At 46.6% G+C, this 18,594-nt stretch overlaps 1 protein-coding gene across 4 annotated transcripts in view; it reads right to left on the bottom strand.

The window, feature by feature from the left end:
• The window catches only part of cntln (centlein, centrosomal protein), a 58,519-nt gene that overhangs the window by 29,560 nt on the left and 10,365 nt on the right, over nt 1-18,594 (bottom strand). For all 4 annotated transcript variants that reach the window (XM_061273961.1, XM_061273959.1, XM_061273958.1 and 1 more), the window contains exons 9-13: nt 15,408-15,503; nt 12,510-12,629; nt 9,756-9,877; nt 7,436-7,552; nt 2,185-2,285 (exon numbers count right to left, since the gene is read on the bottom strand). In XM_061273961.1, coding sequence (XP_061129945.1) covers nt 2,185-2,285; nt 7,436-7,552; nt 9,756-9,877; nt 12,510-12,629; nt 15,408-15,503 — 556 coding nt within the window. The remainder of the gene's footprint in view (nt 1-2,184; nt 2,286-7,435; nt 7,553-9,755; nt 9,878-12,509; nt 12,630-15,407; nt 15,504-18,594) is intronic.

Below are 18,594 nucleotides of genomic sequence, written 5' to 3' on the forward strand. Positions count from 1 at the left end.
CTAATTTTCTTCATCCGCAGATTCGTAAAGGATTTTTTTTCTTCTTCCTTCTGCCAGTCAAACCGAAAGAAGGGAGAATTGTCAGACGGTTAGGCGTCTTCATCCTAAATAACAGATGAGTGTTTTTCTAATAGTCCTTAAGGAAATGCGAAAACAATGATGGAAAGAAAAAAAAAAAAAGCACATAAGATGCAGCCTCTTTTTCTCTCTCTCTCTCTCGGGGGATCGTAAACAAATGCGAGTAGTTCAATCTCTGGTGAGCGCTGTACAGCCCCGGGCTGCCAAGCTTTGTAGTCCGAGAGCTTTCCCCGACGGACAGACTGACGTACGGGTTTCACACAGTACAGAGTAAAGATTGAATTCGAATGTTTTTTTTTTTTTCCTTCTTCAAATTGTTCTCAAGGGTATTTAATGCATTGACATTTGTAATCTGTGACGTTATCAAGGAATTGGATTATGAATTGAAATGGATCAGATCAAACAAAAATTGGATGACAGTTTCTTAGCGGAGCAAATAAGGAAAGAAGTGGATACTTTTTTGGTTAAATAAAAAAAAAAAAAAAAAGGGGGACTAGGTGACCAAAATAATTTGTTCCGACATGGATATTTCAGATCAGTGTCAAAGACAAAAGAAGGACAAAGCGAAATGGGAGCCCGCTCCCTCGTGTTTTGTCCTGGGAAGTTTGTTACTTGGAATTAGCCGGCTCTTTTGTCTTCCTGGCACGTCACATCCAATCAGAAGCGGCGGCCGCCAGGACAGGTTGGGTATATACGTAACGGGCGGCGGGAGTAAATTATCCAGCTCCGACCCGATTGGGAGTTGTCACCTCGGCACCTCCTTGATAAGAAGACGCGGTGGCTCCCCAGTCGCCCGCTGTTGGAGGAGGTCCTGGCACGGCGGCATACATTAGTGTCCCCTCCCATGTCTGTTCACGGGCTATGGCACAAAGGCCCCCGCTGCCTTTCATGTGTTGCCTTTCGTTAGCGCTAATCCTAGCGTGAACGCCTCAACCCCGAAGCTCTTTGATCAGGTCGCAGAGGTTTCGCGAGTGAGCGTTGTAGTCACTCTCAACTTATTTTCCGGGACGGTTGAGGTGAGCTCCTCAAGGCTCCTGATGCGGAGGTTACAGTCAAACTGTTCATGAGGGTGCCCGCAAATAATGAGATGAATCATTTAAAAGGGTTACACTCCAAATGTGTCAAAAGCGGTCGTGACGAAAAGCGTAGTTTGATCGTCGCTGTATTGTTTTTTATTTTTTAGAAAATTATTTTTTAAGATACCTCGCTGACTAGCTAGCTAACAAGCTACATAGCGAGCTAGCGAGCGAACAAGTTCTATCAAGTTCTTTCTAGCTAGTCAGCTAGCTAGAAAGAACTTTATTGATTCCATGAGGGGGGAAATTTGCTCCTTTCAGCAGCTCAGCACAGAAAAGAGGGGGGAAAAAACGGTAATGGGTACCAATCATCCACTCTTAACGTTGAAAATAAACCCAATGTAATAGTCATGAATCATATGACACCAAAAGTAAATGCCCAACACCTCCATCGAGCGATTATTTGTCAGAGAAGATGTAAAATTAGAACGTCCTTTCCAAGAAGCTCAATACTTCCCGCCTCGAGTGTCAATAGCAAAGGACGCTCCATTTCAATTAGCGCCGTCCTTTTAATGCAATGCGAGCGCCTCGACCGCCAGACGCCATCATTGGCGGTGAGCAAAATTAAAGTGATCCGGGACAGATTTGTTATTGAACTTCTTAATTAAAGCCACGGCGGTTGCGGTGGTCACCGACTGACAAAAGGCTGCAAACGGAATTAAAAGCGATGCGTTTCTTTTTTTAACATTGGCAACGGTTTCACGCTGACAAGATGAGCAGTGTTTGATCTACCGATCAATTAGCGGAAGGGCTGATCAAGTCTTAATTGAGTTGTCCTATTAATTCCACCGAGTCGCCTCGTTAATTCGCCTTGCAAATTGCCACGGATGGGAGTCAAAAGTGCTGTCACGTTTAAGAGTTCTTCGCACGGGAATATTTTCATGCTGCAAGAAATTAAGCGATGCCTTGAGATTGAACACATTTCCCATTGTACAACTATTGATCACAAATACCTCTTCCAATGTCGTCATGTTTGCTAATTCTTTGAAATAACTGAAAAGCATCCACAGAAAAATGAGAATCTATTCACCTTGGTGTTCTTCAGTGAGACTCAGGTGGAACTCCTTCATCGTGGCCCGATCCATCACAGCCTGGACACGAAGCATGTCCAGCTCCTCTTCCAAGCTGACCCTGCATTAATGACATCAAAAGGAGATTTAAAAAAAAAATAATTCCACCACACCGCCTAATTTTCTCCAAACATCCCGTTGTGACCTCCATTTATGTCGCAACATTAGCTCCTCGTTCCCTTCGGAAATCCCGCGCTCCACATTCACCTCCCCGCAGAAAAGATAACACGAAGAAATTAATTAAAGTGTGTTTTATTTATTCACATGCAATTCAAAGTGACAAGAGATGAAACGTCGAGGTAGGAGGTCGTCACGCAAGCAACACGGTAGACAATCCGACTTAGGAAAGCGTGCCCAATTACCGCTCTGCAATTAGCTTGATTCTTGCTAAAGGCTAATTACGCCGCACCGTTCTGGAGACTTTGCACTTTCAAGTTATTATTAGGACACCAAGTGAACGTCTAGCGAGGATACGCACGAGGCCCCCGCCGAGACCAGCGCACCTGAAGAACACACACCTCGCTCGCATCCCTCCCCTTTGCTGCCGAGCGGAGCGGCAGAAACCAGCTCGGTGCCATTCTACCGTCTGTTAACCTCATTTGCAGAGGAAGAAAGAGAGAAAAAAAAAAATCAAAACGCGTGAGCCACTCCGCGGAGTTAAGGAGGTCACTTGTGTGAGCGGGAAAACAACGACGATCACAATGGCAATTAACGAGACAACTTTCATTTTTACGAGATTTTTTGTTTTGTTTTGCCAAATGTCAGGAAAATGACCTGGGGAAAAGTTATAGCCAGTGCACAGGGACAGGGAATAATTAGCTTTTTAGCCCTCACAGTCCAGTAAACGCCTGCCTGGCCTAATGGCTGACCGCAGCTTAAATAAGTACACAAATGACTCTCCCTGAGGGGAGGGGGTGAGGCAGCAGATGGATATGTGTCGCTCCTTTATGGATTTTCCTCCATAAATGAACTCAAGTCGATGAGGCACCAGCGCTGCCTCCTGCGTCCCGCCTGTTAATGGGACAAACGAGCTGAAATATGCAGTGAGTGCAAGACGCCTGCTCCAGCTCGTGTTTCTCCGGAGCGCACGTCGAGATGCCGGCGTTATTGATGCCCGAGCCAAAAATCACATGCGAAACATTCAATTTTGTTTAAGGCTGAGCGTGTTTTCGTGATGGAGAGAGGATCCGGTTGCAGGTATGGATGACCGAGAGCCTCCGGTTTGACTTCAAAACTAGCAAGGAATTCTTTATTAGCATGCTGCGCGGCTAATGGATCTAACACACGAGACATGGGGAAACTGAGCCAAGGATCTCGTAGAACCTACAAAGGGTACACCCCGAGCGCAAAAGTAAATCTCTTGATGTTTGATGATTGTAGACATCCAAGATCGACCGCAAAATTCTTCATGCGGGTTTTGTGGAATTCCGTGGGACTCAACCCCCTCCATCACCTTAATGGTAATGAAAACCGTACTTTGCATTGGTCCTCAGTAGGAGGAAGATTTTATTTTTACAATCCCACCATTAGTGTATACAACATGCTGCCAAAAAGGGACTATTGACGTAGACAGTTTGGAAAGAGCCCCTGAACAAGTTTAAATAGTCACACTGGAGTACAAATTTTATCCCGATAAGGTGCACCAGTGCCGTTCTTACCTTGAGGGGCTGTACTGGACCTCTACTGGCCCGAGTATCTTCAAAAGTTCAATAACAATTGGAAGAATCGATTTTTGCAGAAACAAAACTGATGGCAACAAACAGATGCAACTTGGCGATGTGGTCGACACTTGTAGTCTTGTGTTTTAGAAAAGAAAAGAATCTCTCGTGGCGTGCTAGAACTTTAGCCCAGAGCAATACCCTGCACGTCATTTGATGTCAAGTCGACCGGTTTCGATCCGCGAGGGTGCGCAACGCAGCTGCGTCCTTCGCAGCCATTGTGCTCGCGAGCGCAGAGCACTTGTTCGGAACTGAAGAATTCGCCGGGAAAAAGAAGTGGAAGGACCTCTGGCATTTCCATTGTTGGAAAAATAATCTTGTTTTGAGGGCTGTTGGGGGATAGCCCTGGAGTCAAACTTGAGCTCGAGGGCTTCTTGTTCTCGGAGAGTCTCCGGTGGCTGAAACGGGGAGTTCATAGCCTAGTGCTGGATTTCAAATGAGGGGAATTGTAAAGCCACTTTTCACAATGCTGAGAAAATCCATTTTTTGGGCCAAGAGGCACTTGAACAATAGCGGATCTTCAGTTGGAGCCATTTTGCGAGATTGCTAAGTGATGAAATCAGCAAAAAAAAATCACAATTTAACCCTTTTTCTAAGAAGTAAATTCAATTTGAATGTGAATTCATTGAAATAAGTGCATTATTTATGTTTTCATTTATTTCCGCTTTGAGGTAGGCTAAGACCGGGTGGCAGCATTGAAGCATGGATTATAATTACAGCATGTAAAAAGAAAAAAAAAAAAACTATAAATTTTCCAAATAATTAATGACGGGGAAAATCGTTAGCGGTCTGATTTTAAAACATGCATAAAACATTCTGTTTGTGTGAGCAAAATATGTCCCTCCTCCAACACTGCCTGGGGTCCGTGGTTCGGCAAAAGACACTCATTACTGGTATTACCTTTTAGCAAATCAAGATGAAACGAGCGGCAAGCTGAGGAACATGGTGGTAAACTTTATTAAACTTAATTAGAGTCAACGTCGCTCGCTGGGGAGCTTCATGTCCGTAATGGTCACCGTGTAAAGGATCTCGCGCCGCCGCCGCTGCCGCAAATGATCTCAAAGCCTTTTTTTTTTTCTTCCCCTCTCCCCCCCCTCGCCAGTAAACGCCGGCTAATTTATACTTTGATGTTATCCGAGTGCAGCATCTTAAGTCTGAGGGTGCACTGCATGTGTTTACTCTACTTATGAAAACTAAATAATCCCTGCCTCTTTTTTTAACCAACAAACCTTTTAGAACAATTAACAAGCGCGGACAGAGAGTGGAGAAAAGGCGGATAATGAGGCAGATAAAAGGATCCCACTGCGAGTTTTTAGAGCCCACACTGCCTTTTTACTTTCGAAGCAGTCAAGCGCGAGGACATCTCAATCAAATGTGCTCAGAAAAGAGCCAGGTTGGCAATCGTAAATCTTGATGCTAGCTAAACGAGAGTCACTGAGTCCTCGTTGCGGGGGCGGGGTTCCGAAGGTCGAAATGCGTCTATATTTAGTCGCCGTGCAGAGTTAGTCAATTAAAGCACATTCTTCACCTCCTGGCTCAACCTTGAATTACGGCGCGAATATCACAGAAGGCAATGCGCGGGGCCTGCTGTGCGGGAGCTAACCCAAAGAGCTAACCCAGAGCCAAAGAGTCATTTTGGACCTCTGGAAGTTGTTTTGCAAGAATTGTTTGCCGAAGAGAGCATCTGTGCGGAGTCCCATGACAAAGAAGGCTACGAAAGCCAAAAGACAAATGGAGCGATGAACGCGGCTGGCATTGAAAGCTTCGAAATGGGTCTTCATTTGCTCCTAAATTCTCAACCAGCGCGAGTTAATTAGCCATTAGTTGACGATTGCGCGGCGTAACCTTCACAAGCGTAATCATCATCGGGCGGTCAACGGAGGAGCAAGCTGTGACGACTTGCCCCGCGAGTTATACTTCTCGAAAATTGCGCCGTTTGTGCTCTATGATGGATCGACTGTTGCAAAGACAGAGGCGGCGAATTCTGTGACCGCGGCCCGGCCCGTTTGCTACCATATGCGAATATATATGGGTATTTTTCCGAGGCGCAATTAAAATCCTTTACTTTTCTCAAAAATTGATCTTATGATAAGGTGCACCTTATGAATAGATTCTAAATTAAAGTTGAATAAAGTCCGACTTGTGTGCTGCCATATCCGGAAATTTCTGAAAATAAACCTGTTCATTGCGACTCCACTTTATAGTCAGATTTTTTTTTTTTTGTGTGCTAGAACCAATACAAGATGTCCCGATCAGGAATGTCCATCACCACCCATCCATCCTGACCAACACCTTGACCGCAACCAAGCGTCTCACCCCGCTAACCAGAAGTTACTGGTGATCCAATCCAAACTGACGTTGTAACTGGGCTGACCCGTGAAAGGCTGTGATGTGAAAAATAAAGTGTAGCTGTTCAGGGGCACATGAAGGGGATCAACGCTAAGCCCTCAGGACAGGCAAGTTACACAGTCAGGGAAAGAGGCCAGGCCCTCGTCATCCCTCGTGGCTTCCCCCCGCGGGTCACTTTCAAGGACCCTGCGTGTAGTGTGTTTGCCCGCCCCCCTGGCCCCTGTTTCCCCCAGACCATCCAGTGAACTGCTCAGTTCCAGGCAGGCAGGCTGGCTGGCGGTTGCACATCCCTTAACAGGCAGCATCAGCGGCACGAGGGCTACTAGCCTGTAATTAACTCAGACAGCTCAGGCTTGGAGAGAGGCAGCCGGGCTAGATCATAATGAGCTCAGCTGGGATTAGGAGGACAGGGCAGGGGGGTGAGCGGAGGGGAAGCGTCGGAGGGGGGGTACCAGAACTCTGGCCTCAACCTACACTGCGGCATCGTGGAGGGCCAGGGGGAGGCAACCGGGAAATGTGGAGAGGAAAGAAAGCGGCCAGGCGCAGGAGAGAGGATGGAGGAGGTGAGGGAAGGTGAAGGCCGGGGGAGACGGGAGGAGCCCAGACCGTGGCTTTGGGCCAAGCTTTGTGCCGAGACACACGGAGGGTCACCGCTAGAGCCCCGATTACAGGCGCTCCTCCACATCACACGAGACAATGAACAAGACAAAGAAAACAGTGCGTGTGTTTCAAAAGTTGCGAAAGATCAGAGCGGACAATTATTATTTAACGACATCTATTATGACCCAAAAAATCGATTGCCTTTGTGGTTTGTTGCGATGCACTTTGGTTTACTCTCGAAAAAAGAACATTGAAAGTTCTCATCAACCGATTTGTAGCGGATAACGTGAACTATAGGTGTGAAAACACCCTCGGTGAGACCACGTCATTTGTATCCGCTGCGCTTTCATGTGTGAATATTTGGGTGGCCAATTTCACAAATGAGGAAAGTCTAATGATTTTACTCTGACCCCCGCTGTTGGGTAATGATGTGACGGACTGAGGGGGGGATGCTGTGAAGTCAGGAAGGTCATAGTGAATTTAAAAAAAAAAAATTGAAATAAGTGTGTCGGTATCTTCACGGGAAAGTGTTTCAAGTACTTACTTTTCGAGAGTGAGTTTACGGGTGAGGTTTTTGAAGTAGGCAAGTTCGTTCCACACCGCATCGCTGTTCTCTTGTCTTAGCTGCCAGGGCTCGGCGCGAGGTATCTTTCCGTGTGGCCTGACGAACAAAAACACATCTTAAGAAATCAATGATACACTTATTAAGAGCGGGGAGGTGCCATTTTGTTTCTGCTTTTTATTTTGTGTAGGTTCAATGGCAACGTGTCCCAGTTAATTTGTTGCGTAGTGGGAAGGTTCATGTAATGCAGAGCTATAAAGCAACACTTTGGGGATAATGGCGGGTAGCGCACATTACCTCAGCGCCTTTGGCCAATTCGCACGGCGGTAACGAGGCCCTCTGTTTTCGTTACGCTGCCCGCTTTGGCCGTATTGAAATGAGCAGCCTTGACTTTGACGTCTTAGCGGCAAATCGCGCAGCCACCGACGGTGCTGTTTTCGTAGTTGTTAAAAGCCCAAAGGCGCCGCCTCGCACGGCCATGCGGCGGAGCATTCCCAGAGCACCTTGAAAAATGTGAATAATGGCTTTCGCGCCACGTATGCAAACAAGGCCCTTCGGATGTCGACACCTTGCTTGTAAATACTTAATGACGCTTTGGTAACTTCAAAACTGACATGCAATGTACGGTAGATGCTAGCAGGCTAGGCTAATGCTAGCAAAGTTGTCGGCGTTTTGGGCTAACGAATCCCTCGAACTGCGTGTCATGTACTTAGCAAATAATCTCATTCGACAGTCATGAATTTGGCCTCTGCTACCTTAGCAGTGCTTTCAATTCCCTCCGTGCGATCTGCGTTTCGAAAGAAATACGTGAGACGCTTTATTAAGTCACAGTAAAGCTTTATACATTTTAATTTGTTTAGAGTGCTCCTAAAAGCTGTTGAACACAGAGCCATGAGAGAGCGATCGTCTTCAGGCCTGAGTGCTTCCCCCCTACGGTATCCTAGTTTCCATTATTAAGCAGGGGGAAACCAAGAGAACTTTTCCACGCCGCTACGGCTAATTGCTCTGATTCAGGGGGAATCTGTTTATGGGCGCAGCTTTGATCAGAGTACGGATGCTTTAATAACCTTTAATTTTATTTGCGCCCCCCCCCCCATCACACCGAGTATGATTAAAAAACTTTTTCCCTTCTCTAATATAAACAGGAAGTCAGCTTTTGCCCGCTCTCGACCAAGCCGTTTTGCAAAAAAAAAATGTTGGTAATGTTGAATGGCAGCGAGGTTTCATCGGGACTGCACACTGTCTGCATGTTAATGAGACAACAAATTTCAGGCCTGCTTTGTGATTGGCCCATGCTTCCGTTGATTCTCTCTCTCGGCGGTGTGTGTCACTCGGCAACACGGCGAGCGGGTAACTTTAAAATGTGACAATTTAAGAGTTGTAAAAATACTGCTTCGAGAACATTTTAGCTCTTCAATGATGTTTTGATGACAAAAATGATTTGGTCAGAATCACATGTTGATAAATCGCAAGTGGGCAACATGTAGGGACTCGTCTCATTTCGTCAAAGCAAGGCAGGAGAAACTCGAAACTCTTTTTTTTCTGCCTTTAAATAGTCTCTAAACGTCTTTAAAAATTCTGACAAAGTGAAACAAAAGTGATCAATCAATCAAATGCACCCAAGTGGACTTCAGTAATTGGCCAGTGTAAAACCAGGCTGCTCCCACATTTCCAGAGTTTTTAGCGCGAAACAAGTCATTGATGGCGTGAAAAAAATATTGTGGCCAAAGCGCCGTTGCCTCCGCCCGCCCTTTGTTCTCACCCCGAGCGAGCACACGGCGCTGAGCTGACGTGAGCCGCCGCGCCGAGCGCGCCCGCCGCACTTTCTCACGGGCTCACGTTGCACCGCTGTTTTCTTTAATTAACCCGGAGAGAAAACAGCTGACGGGGGTCCGCACTTAGCTCCCGTTCAGCCGCCACCCATGTGCACTCGTACATGCATTTTTAAACAGCCTCGCTGGATGAATAGAGATAACAATGGCCGCTTATTAATGATATTTTGACACTTGTATGAAAAAAGAAAAAAATCCTGTGGTTACTGGTGAAGATAGCAGGAAGTGGCCCTTTCTCTTTTCTCCGCACCTTGCCACCCTGCAGGAGTAGACACCTCCAGCCTCCGGCTCTCACGTCCTAATGAACGCCGAGGTGGGAGAGTCACAAAACGCCTCAAATTGAGTTGGCTTGATTCTCTCGAAGGCGAATCGGGACTGCTCTGTCAGCGTGACAGCCACTTCAACGCCCCCGTAGATCAATATTGTGAAAAAGTACGTACAATTCGTGAATGAAACGTGATTGTACGTACATGTCGTTTGCTTTCTCTGCCGCTTTTAGCTGGTCTCTGACGGCCTTGTAGTTCTTCTGTACTAACAAAAGACGCTCACGTCTTCTGTCGTGGGCTCTCCTCAGTTCTTCATTCTCCTCAGTCTGTAAGAAACACACATTTATTTAAAAAAAAAAGATAGATTATCTGACATCTTCAACAACTCCCCTGCAGAGAGACTAAATGAAGAACTTTGGAATTATTTTAAAGGGCCACTGAACCTTTCAATTGAGTCGGCCATTTTGTTTTTTATGGAATGTCGGCGGAAGTGTTGTACTTTGGCGGTGTTCTCGTACTTGAAACTGGCTGAGCGAGCGCACAGTAGGTTGCGTTGTTGACAGCTATTAAAACCCAGCGAGATCGGACTCCTGACTTCAAACCGGAGTAGTGAGAGAAGACAACATATGGATTTTTCTTGTCAGGAGAAGCCCCTTCCGCCTCCTGCCCATCGCTCTGACCTTAATGGCGAGGGCGAGCGAGAAAACACTTTGGGCGGACATGGCGAACGAGGGGGCCGCGAGTGAAAAGGAGAGATCCGGCGAAAACCAAGAAATTACTAGGAGAAGAAAGCAAAAAGGCAACGTGAAAGGAAGGGTGAGCGAGGCGAGGGGGCGCTCGGGGTGGGGGTGGCTCGGTTTCTGCTCGAGTGGCCAGGGCTTGGGAGAGTTGTCTTTCTGAAGGGAAGGAGCTTGTTTACCGCTGATATGACACGGCTGCCCTGCAGAGAGGGAAATGCGAGCCCTCGGCCCTGTTATTATTAACAAGGACAAAGAGAACAGAGAGAGCCCACACAAACACGGGGCGGACGGCGAGTGAGCACAAACAGAGACTGCCAATGACAAGTATGGATTTTCCCTAGCGTGGATTATTCACAGAGGACATCTGCAAGACTGCCCCTTCAAGCAGCCCGCAGACTCTGACAAACAAGGCTCTAATGAAAGGGTCCACGAGTGCTACTAACTGGAGCGACCGAGGGGGGGGGGGGACGGAACAAGTGGCAGGGCATTAGCCACATCATGGATTCCCAGGCTGCTCTCCCATGGGCGGCCCGACTCGGTTATCAGGCCACAGACCCTTGGCCGCGGCAGATCGATACGTAGCTCGTGCGGTGGACGTTCTCAAGCTGAAAAATAATTACACGGCAACAAGCCACTGTTTGCTTGAAAGCCAAGACAATGGAGAGTGCTGTTTGTTTGCCAGTCGGCCGCCGTTAGTTGCTAAGGTCAACATGTCAGCGGCACAGCCAGGCGATCCCAATTTGAAAGGCATTCTGTCGGAAAGAGCCAGTTTAGAAGATGCGGCCGAGAGTGCAAGACGCTGGAGGCGAGGTCGCTTTACGGCAATTTGATGCGGGGCACATTGCTTAACGGGAGATCTAGGGCAGAGGTCTTCAATGGGCAGGCCGGGGATACGAAAAGTCGACACACCCCTGTTCAAATGCCAAGTTGATGTGATACGAAAAAAAAAAGGAGAAAGACAAATCATTTCAAAATGTTTTTATAGACAGGAAAAGCGCAAAAGAATATCTGAAATGTATTTAATCAGAATGTGACAGGTGCATTTGGGACACGGCTGCAGCCCCATTAAAAGAACGTGAGGGTGTGCGTACTTATGGCAACAAATGAACTTTTTTCTATTCCCTCTAAAAAGATTAGTTTATTGGCCAATAAAACTGATTCTGATCATTTTTTCAAGTGGTTACTAATCAAAATGAAAAATAAAATAAATAATAAATAAAAACAAATTATTATTGCTGCTGTGCAACAATACACTGTTTTAAAGAAATCTAAATAAATGTAACTTTTAATTGATAACCTGTAATCTAGGCAAAAACTAACAAGACATTTATCCAATGCCCATATGCACTCAAAGCATGAATAAATGCCGTCAGTTCCAGTTTGTCTGAGTTGTCACCCCCCACCTCCCTCCCTGCTCTGCATTCCTTCACGAAACGCTCTTCAAGCGGCAGATACGTAAATGGCACCATTAACTAAGACAGTCATGCGTGTCGTCTGAATCGGTGCCGAGCATCATCGTCCGCCTTGCTGATATTAAGTCGGACACTTCAGATCTGACAAGAAAATGATGCCTAATACCTTGTCGGGATTGTGTTCTAAAGGGAGATGACCTCTGCTTGATCACTCGCTCGCCGCTCGGCCCAAAAGACGGAAAGGAGAGGTGAAGCGGAGGGCCGCTCCGGTTTGCGTCGTAGCGATTGAAATGACGCTTCGTCCATGTGAACTGTATCGTTGAGTGTTTTATTAAAAGTTAAAGTTCTATCAATCAATTAGGAGAGATGTGTCGCACTTTGATCTTCATTCTAAAAGGCTCAAAAACAAATTCACAATCAATCCATTAATGATTTGTGATTTCACTTTTCCCTCGGCTTGAGCGTAGCGTGTACTTTGAAAAGGCTTTTGCTCGAGAAGGTCACCCAGGAATCGCAATTGAACCTTTTGAGACGGCGACAAATACCGAGATGCGGAGATTCGTACCTTGCGGCAGCTGATAGCTGTAATCAAACGTGCCGCAAGTGAGCCACCGGCCACATGCTGTAGTCCAGGCTCTTTATAAAACTTTACAAAAGTCAAAGTCAGCCACATTGGATCACATTTAGCATCCTCACTTATGGCCGATTTGAAAACTGTTTTTGTGTGTTTAGTTTTTCCTTCACGGAAAATTTGTCAGGCGTTCTGGCACTTGACACAAAATGTTCATCTACACGAGGAACGTCACCTTTGACTGCAGCAGGTCTTCGAGGTCTTGAATTCTTTGTTGCGCTTCTCTTTTTCTTCCGTGATAAAGTTCGACGCTGCCCGCTGGGGACAGAGACCGGGATCGCCGTACAGCTGCGCCCTGAGAGACGAAAGACAACGATTAACATCTCTACTGGTAGCTACTAAGCAAATGCCAACAGAAAAAAAAAAAAGGTGAATAATCCCTGCTCCTTCCTCACACCTTGACATTAAAAAAAAAACAGGCATTGCTGACTTTGGTACACACAGATGCTCAGCAAAACAAAGTGGCTACCAGAGGAATAAAAGCATGCTGGGGCAGCAGGCAGAAAGTTCAGCTCGCGTGTGAAAGACCGGCAAAGGTTTCTCCCTGCGACTGGCTAATGAGTATGTTCATTTCCATTTACATTGTTTCTTTGACAATAATGATGTCCCATTAGGGAAGACTAAAGGGGCTATAGATTCCACAATGTGCTGGGCTTCATTACAAGAGGTGGGCAGGGAGGTCGCTCTAATTGCTCTACTAGGGGCCTCCAGGTTACACTTGATAGGACAACCGATTAGCGGGGAGCGGGGCGGGTAGGTGGGCTGGCTGGCTGGCTGGCTGAACTACGCTCGCCAGCCTCCCCCTCAACATGAAAATAAATAAATAAAGTGATATGGAGAAAGAAAGAAAAAAAAATCAGTGGGAACAATATGCGGGTGGAATATGAATAGGAGACGATGCGAGGCGCCCTGTGGAACCCAGGAGGCCTGACCAGATGGCGGGGCGAAAAAAAAAAAAAAAATGCAGGGCGCCTAAACACGCAGCAGTCCTTGAGCTGGAGTGGGTGTGAAGTGCAAAGAGGAAGCACGTGAGATAAGATGGCAGATCATTAATTGCAGTTCTGATGGCCGCAGTTGCTCGTTCAAACGCACTCTGGAGGCACGTGTGTGTGGGACGCGACGGCTACGGCCGACTCCGGTGACCCGGCCCGCTTCGTTCCGCCGCCGCGGTCCGCTCGGATGCCGACCGCGCGTGCTTTAACTCGGCCTTAATGGTTGCGTGCAACTAATTAGCGGCTCGATTTGCATATTCGCGATGGGAGGCGTGCCAATTGGCCCGACCTCGCGTGGATGTCGCGGGGCGAAAGCGAACGGCCGGAAGGGGAATCCGAGGTCAACCAGAAAAGGCCAAAGATGAAGTTGAAATTTCTTCTCAATGTGTGTGTGTGTGTGGTGAGGGGTACTTAAGGTCAGTTTTCAGAATGTTAAAAACTTTAAGGTAGCATAAGCTGGCATCTACCAAAGATACACTAAAACAAAAGTGTGATTTTCTGATGATGGCATTTTCTGACTCGCCCAGATATTTTTGTCGTCGTGGAAAAAAGATTTCGGAAAACGCAAAGACGCCGCCGCGGTCTGCATCGGTTGTGCAGCTTGTTCGACGGCCATGACCCGCCCGCATCGCACCCGCTAATGTCTCCAGAAGCGTAACGCGCACGGCGGAAGCTGCGCGTTGTCAATACAGCATTTGAAGACTCTCTATTCTGAGCGGATATAAAAAAAAAAAAAAAAAAAAAAGGGTCTGAAACATTTCATAGACATCTTCTCGCGCCTTCCCTCCGCATGGAGCGAGAGAGGTCACGGCTATCAATGGGCTGGCTTATTTAGGAGGTGGGCGCCGTGGCTCGTGGGAATCTGGAGCTCTCAAAGCACGACTTTGTTCAAGTTTGACGGCATCGAAACATTTTTAAAGAAAATTCTGGATCATCACCTCGAACCGTTGCATTTGACACTTTTTTTCCCTCATAGGAAACAATCGAAAACCAGTTAATCCGCTCCTGGGTCAAATTAAACCAGTGCTTCTCAAATAGTGGGGCGCCGTGCTATACCTGGGGGGGCGCGTGTGACCCTGGGGAACAGGCTTTTTTTTTTGCAGTACTAGAATAAAGTGTAATTGCGCATCATCCCAGCAGGGGGCAGTGGCGCTCTCGTTGTTACTTCTGTGACGTTTGCGACAGTGCAACATTTTACGACTTACAAGACAAGTTAGGATAGTCACGGTGGGGAGGGGGGGCGCGAATAGTTTTCTTCTTGCTAAGGGGGGGCGTAACAGAAAATAATTGAGAAGCACTGAATTAAACCATACACACAAATTCCTTTCCTGTCTGTAAAAACAACAAGGCGGAGGCAGCGTCGAATAAAGCACATCCACGTCGATAATCATAAATTAGAAATGATAAGGGCTGCACGCTGGTGGACTTCTATAGATTAGTATCACGTCCGTTTAAAAAATACATCATTTGATTGCAGCCTCGGTTCCGTTAAAGCAGACGGGAAATGAATCGGCAACTTAATGATGATGAGGCGGAAACAACAATATCGCGCCGGCCTGTCGGTCCTGAGGCAAACCGGGAAAGCTCGTTGAACGGCATCAATACTATTAAAGTATTTGCCGCAAAATAATTACATTCCGTGAATAAAGGAGAAGAAGAGGCCCTCCCGCTGAAGCCTTAATGAGGACAGTGGCAGAAATCAAACTTCTCTTCGGGCCAGCGTTGGTCGTGCGAGTGAGGCCATCTCCAAACCTGCCAAACTTAAAGAGACTGTCCAGAAGATCAAAAAGCTCGTCTCCGTGTTCATAATGTCCCGCTCAAGCGGTAAATCAGCCGGTGCCTGGGCCCAAGGCATGCGTGAAACCGGCAGCACACGCCGGGCCTGATCACAGTGTGTGTGGAAATGTGTTTTCGGGACAAAACGGGAAGGAAGGCTCTAATGAATCACATGGCTAGCAACGCACCGTTGCCTCCGTGTCACTTCTGCCGCTTTGATCTGACGCCGGCGGCGTAATTTTCGGGGAAGTGCGGCCGCTCCCCCCGCACACGCGCCCGTCAAAGAGAAACTTGCGTCGACCCACCTGTCGCCTCCCGACAGGAGAGACTTCATCCTCTGAATGATTGCGGCGAAGCTTTGGGGACGCGGCGGCGGCGACCGTCAGCTCGGACGCGGGTGCCTGCAAGTCAAAAAAACAGATTGGCATGGACTTAAAAGCAGAAAAGCTATTTTAAAAAGGTGAGACTTAAAGACGCTTCTGTCTGGCTCCAAAACTTGACATTTGCCGACATCTTTACACCTACGGCGTAAAGTGGGGGGGGGGTGGGACAGTCACACCTGCTGCTGTCGACACTTAACTCATCAAATCCGACGAAGAGAGGCCTTAGCAACGGCGTCTTGAACAGAAAAGCACGTCATCACCTTTTTTGCTCCCTCTCCGACGAGGTTGTGATTGCATTATCGGAAATTTGGCATCTGGGCGCGACCCCATTAACTGCTGCAGTAATCAACTTTAAGCAAACCGGGAGGCGAGGTGGATGATAAATTATTAGCTGGGAAGAGTTTGTTCATGTTTTATTAAATTGCCCTGCCAAAGGGGATGGGGTGTTGGGGGGGTAGCCCAAATTATCTGGGGTCTCATTTAATGGACGCTGGCCATACTGGCGAATCTGCTACAATTATTTATCACTTTCACACAGTCAAGAGGACAGACAGACTTTTTTTTTTTTGCAACAGCAGCAGTGGCTACTGAGCAATTTGGATGGTTGTGTTTTTTTGTGTGTGGGCAATACATACAAACTACCACTAGGGGCGGTTTTCATCCGCAAACATCTTTTTGTGTCTTTAAAAATGAGCAGTTTGACTTTGTTAGTTCATTGTTAGCGTCAAAGATTAAAAACAAAACAAAAGCGGGCAAGAACATCCAGTTTTGAGGACACCAAAATTGAAGTGGAAGTCATCGATTTTGGCTCGGACGTCGCATTTTTGGCAAATTCCAAGTCTCGGTGAACTCTACTTGTGCCTCGAACAGATTTCCAGATCTAATTTCCTGGCATTGTACAACGTACTAAAGAAACAGTCAGAGGAATCTATTCTAAAAATACATAGCGCTCCCCGTATTGATTTTCTAGTTGAAGACAGAGACATTTTAGATGTAAAGAGAAGCTCGCTCATAATGATGTCATGAGTTTAAAAACAACAGATTTGGAGTGAGCGTGAAGCAGGTGCAGTGAGAACAAGACAGCAAACAGATAAGTGGGAGGCTGGGGGGAGTAAATAAGAGGGAGAAGAAAAAAAGAAAAAAGCCTGTCTCGGTAATTACCGAACACGATTAGGTTCTTGGGGGAACTTGTCTGGCACTGGTGGGCCTCGCTGGCGAGGCCGGACCATATGGAGGGATGCTTGCGATGGCTCTCCCTGAAGCCCGTGACCCGTCTGTTGCCGAGCTCTTGAGCTGAATGCGCAATGAGACTTGCCAGGCCTAATGTGCGACACGTGCGCCGTTTATACCGCAAAATAAATCTGATCAATGTTGATTACTACGGTGGCTGTGATTTGGGGAGGGGCACGGCCTTCATAAAAAAAAAAAAAAAAAAGGCAATTTTCCATTATCTCTTTTTCATATAATACACATTTTGTAAAGAACAGAGGTACTGAGTGAACCAAAAATAAATATTTAAAATACAGTAAACGACTGTGAGAAAAAAAATTAAATTAGAACAAAAATCATTACATTCATGAAGTTGTAAGGAGGTTGTGAACCCATGAGACTGGTGTACAACTGCTAAAAGTAAAAAAACAATCAGCAAACATGAATCAGCGGTGCTCTAAAATGACAAAACTTTTTTGCAATTGAGGTAAAAGTCCGATTTCTTTCTTTCTCTCTCTTTTTTTTTTTTAATAAGCCGCCATGCTGCGCATGTAACCGTTCCGAGGGATAAAAAAAGGTCGGCGGGTACGGCTGCTTTAGAAGCAGGGGGCTGCGAGCTAAAGGCCCCCCCACCAGGCCAAGAGGTGCACTTGGTATGCAAGAGGGTGCTTCTTCAAAGAACCACTGTGTGCATATATGTATGAGTGTGTGCAATAACTGCTGTGGTGAGGGACTTTGGAGAAGGACAGTGAGCGGTGAGGAGAAGGTAAGCCGTGTGTATATTTGCGTGTGTACACATCGCCCTGAGTCCTCCCACGCAGTCTGCTTGACCCCAGCGCGTATGCGCTTAAGCGAGCGCCATGTAGCCGAGGCGGCACATGGCTGCGCTTCCTTAATGAGGTGGGCTGCGCGGACGGGCCGGGCCGGGCTTCTCATCTAATGAGAGCGGTTGAGCTGGTAAAAGCGCACCGCCGGAGTCCATGTCATTAGCCCGGCCGCCGACGTGGCTCGGCTCCAGAAGGCGCACGGCGACCCGCGTTGACAACGCTATTTATTTTTCATAAACACAGCCTAGAAGAAGCATTTTTTTTTTCTTTTTATGGAAGTAGAAACACAAGGATGCAGATGAGGAGAATATATGGGGGCTAAATAGCAGAGTGGATTACTTTTAAATTAAACATGCTGCTAGAGAGGCTAAAAGAGTGGAGCAGATGGTCATCGCCACTTAGCACGGCACCTAAATGTTCAGTACGAAAAACACCAAAACACTGGAGTCTTTAAAAAAATAAAAAATAAATAGTCAAAGCACAAGACGAGCAGCAAATAACTTTTCTTTATACCTTCGCTCTTTTGCTCTATGGGCGAGCATCCAGTAGTTGAATGAGTGCCCACAGGATGAGCACATTATCACTCATGGACTCAGCTGAAGCTTCCAGAAAGCCCGAGGTCTGCTACGGATTACACTCTAATGGTGCCCTTTAATCACAACACAACACTGACTGACAGCCAGACAAAAAAACAAAAAAAAAACTACAAGAGTAAACTTGATGCTATGTTGTCGACTGGATCGTAGAAAAGTTATAGTGGAAGCTCCAAAGAGAAGTTCATCCGTTTAAAGTGAAATTAAAATAAAATCTACCCACCATTTGAAGAAGCTACGTTGAAAGAAATCCTAGGTTTGATTCATTAGATCGTTGTGCTAAATTCAATTTGTAATTAGACGGTTACCGTGACAACGTGCGTGGCATTACACACACAAAAAAAAACGCAAAAAAGCAAAACACAATTAAGGAGGTAAAGTTAAAGTCTTATGAGACTTTTTTTTTTCTCCAGAAAACTCTGGTTGAACTTCACAGTGTGAAACTTGTGAATGTTGCGTTGTGGAGATGTGTAGTTTGCT

Source organism: Syngnathus typhle, linkage group LG3, assembly GCF_033458585.1.
Source record: "Syngnathus typhle isolate RoL2023-S1 ecotype Sweden linkage group LG3, RoL_Styp_1.0, whole genome shotgun sequence".
NCBI lineage: Eukaryota > Metazoa > Chordata > Actinopteri > Syngnathiformes > Syngnathidae > Syngnathus > Syngnathus typhle.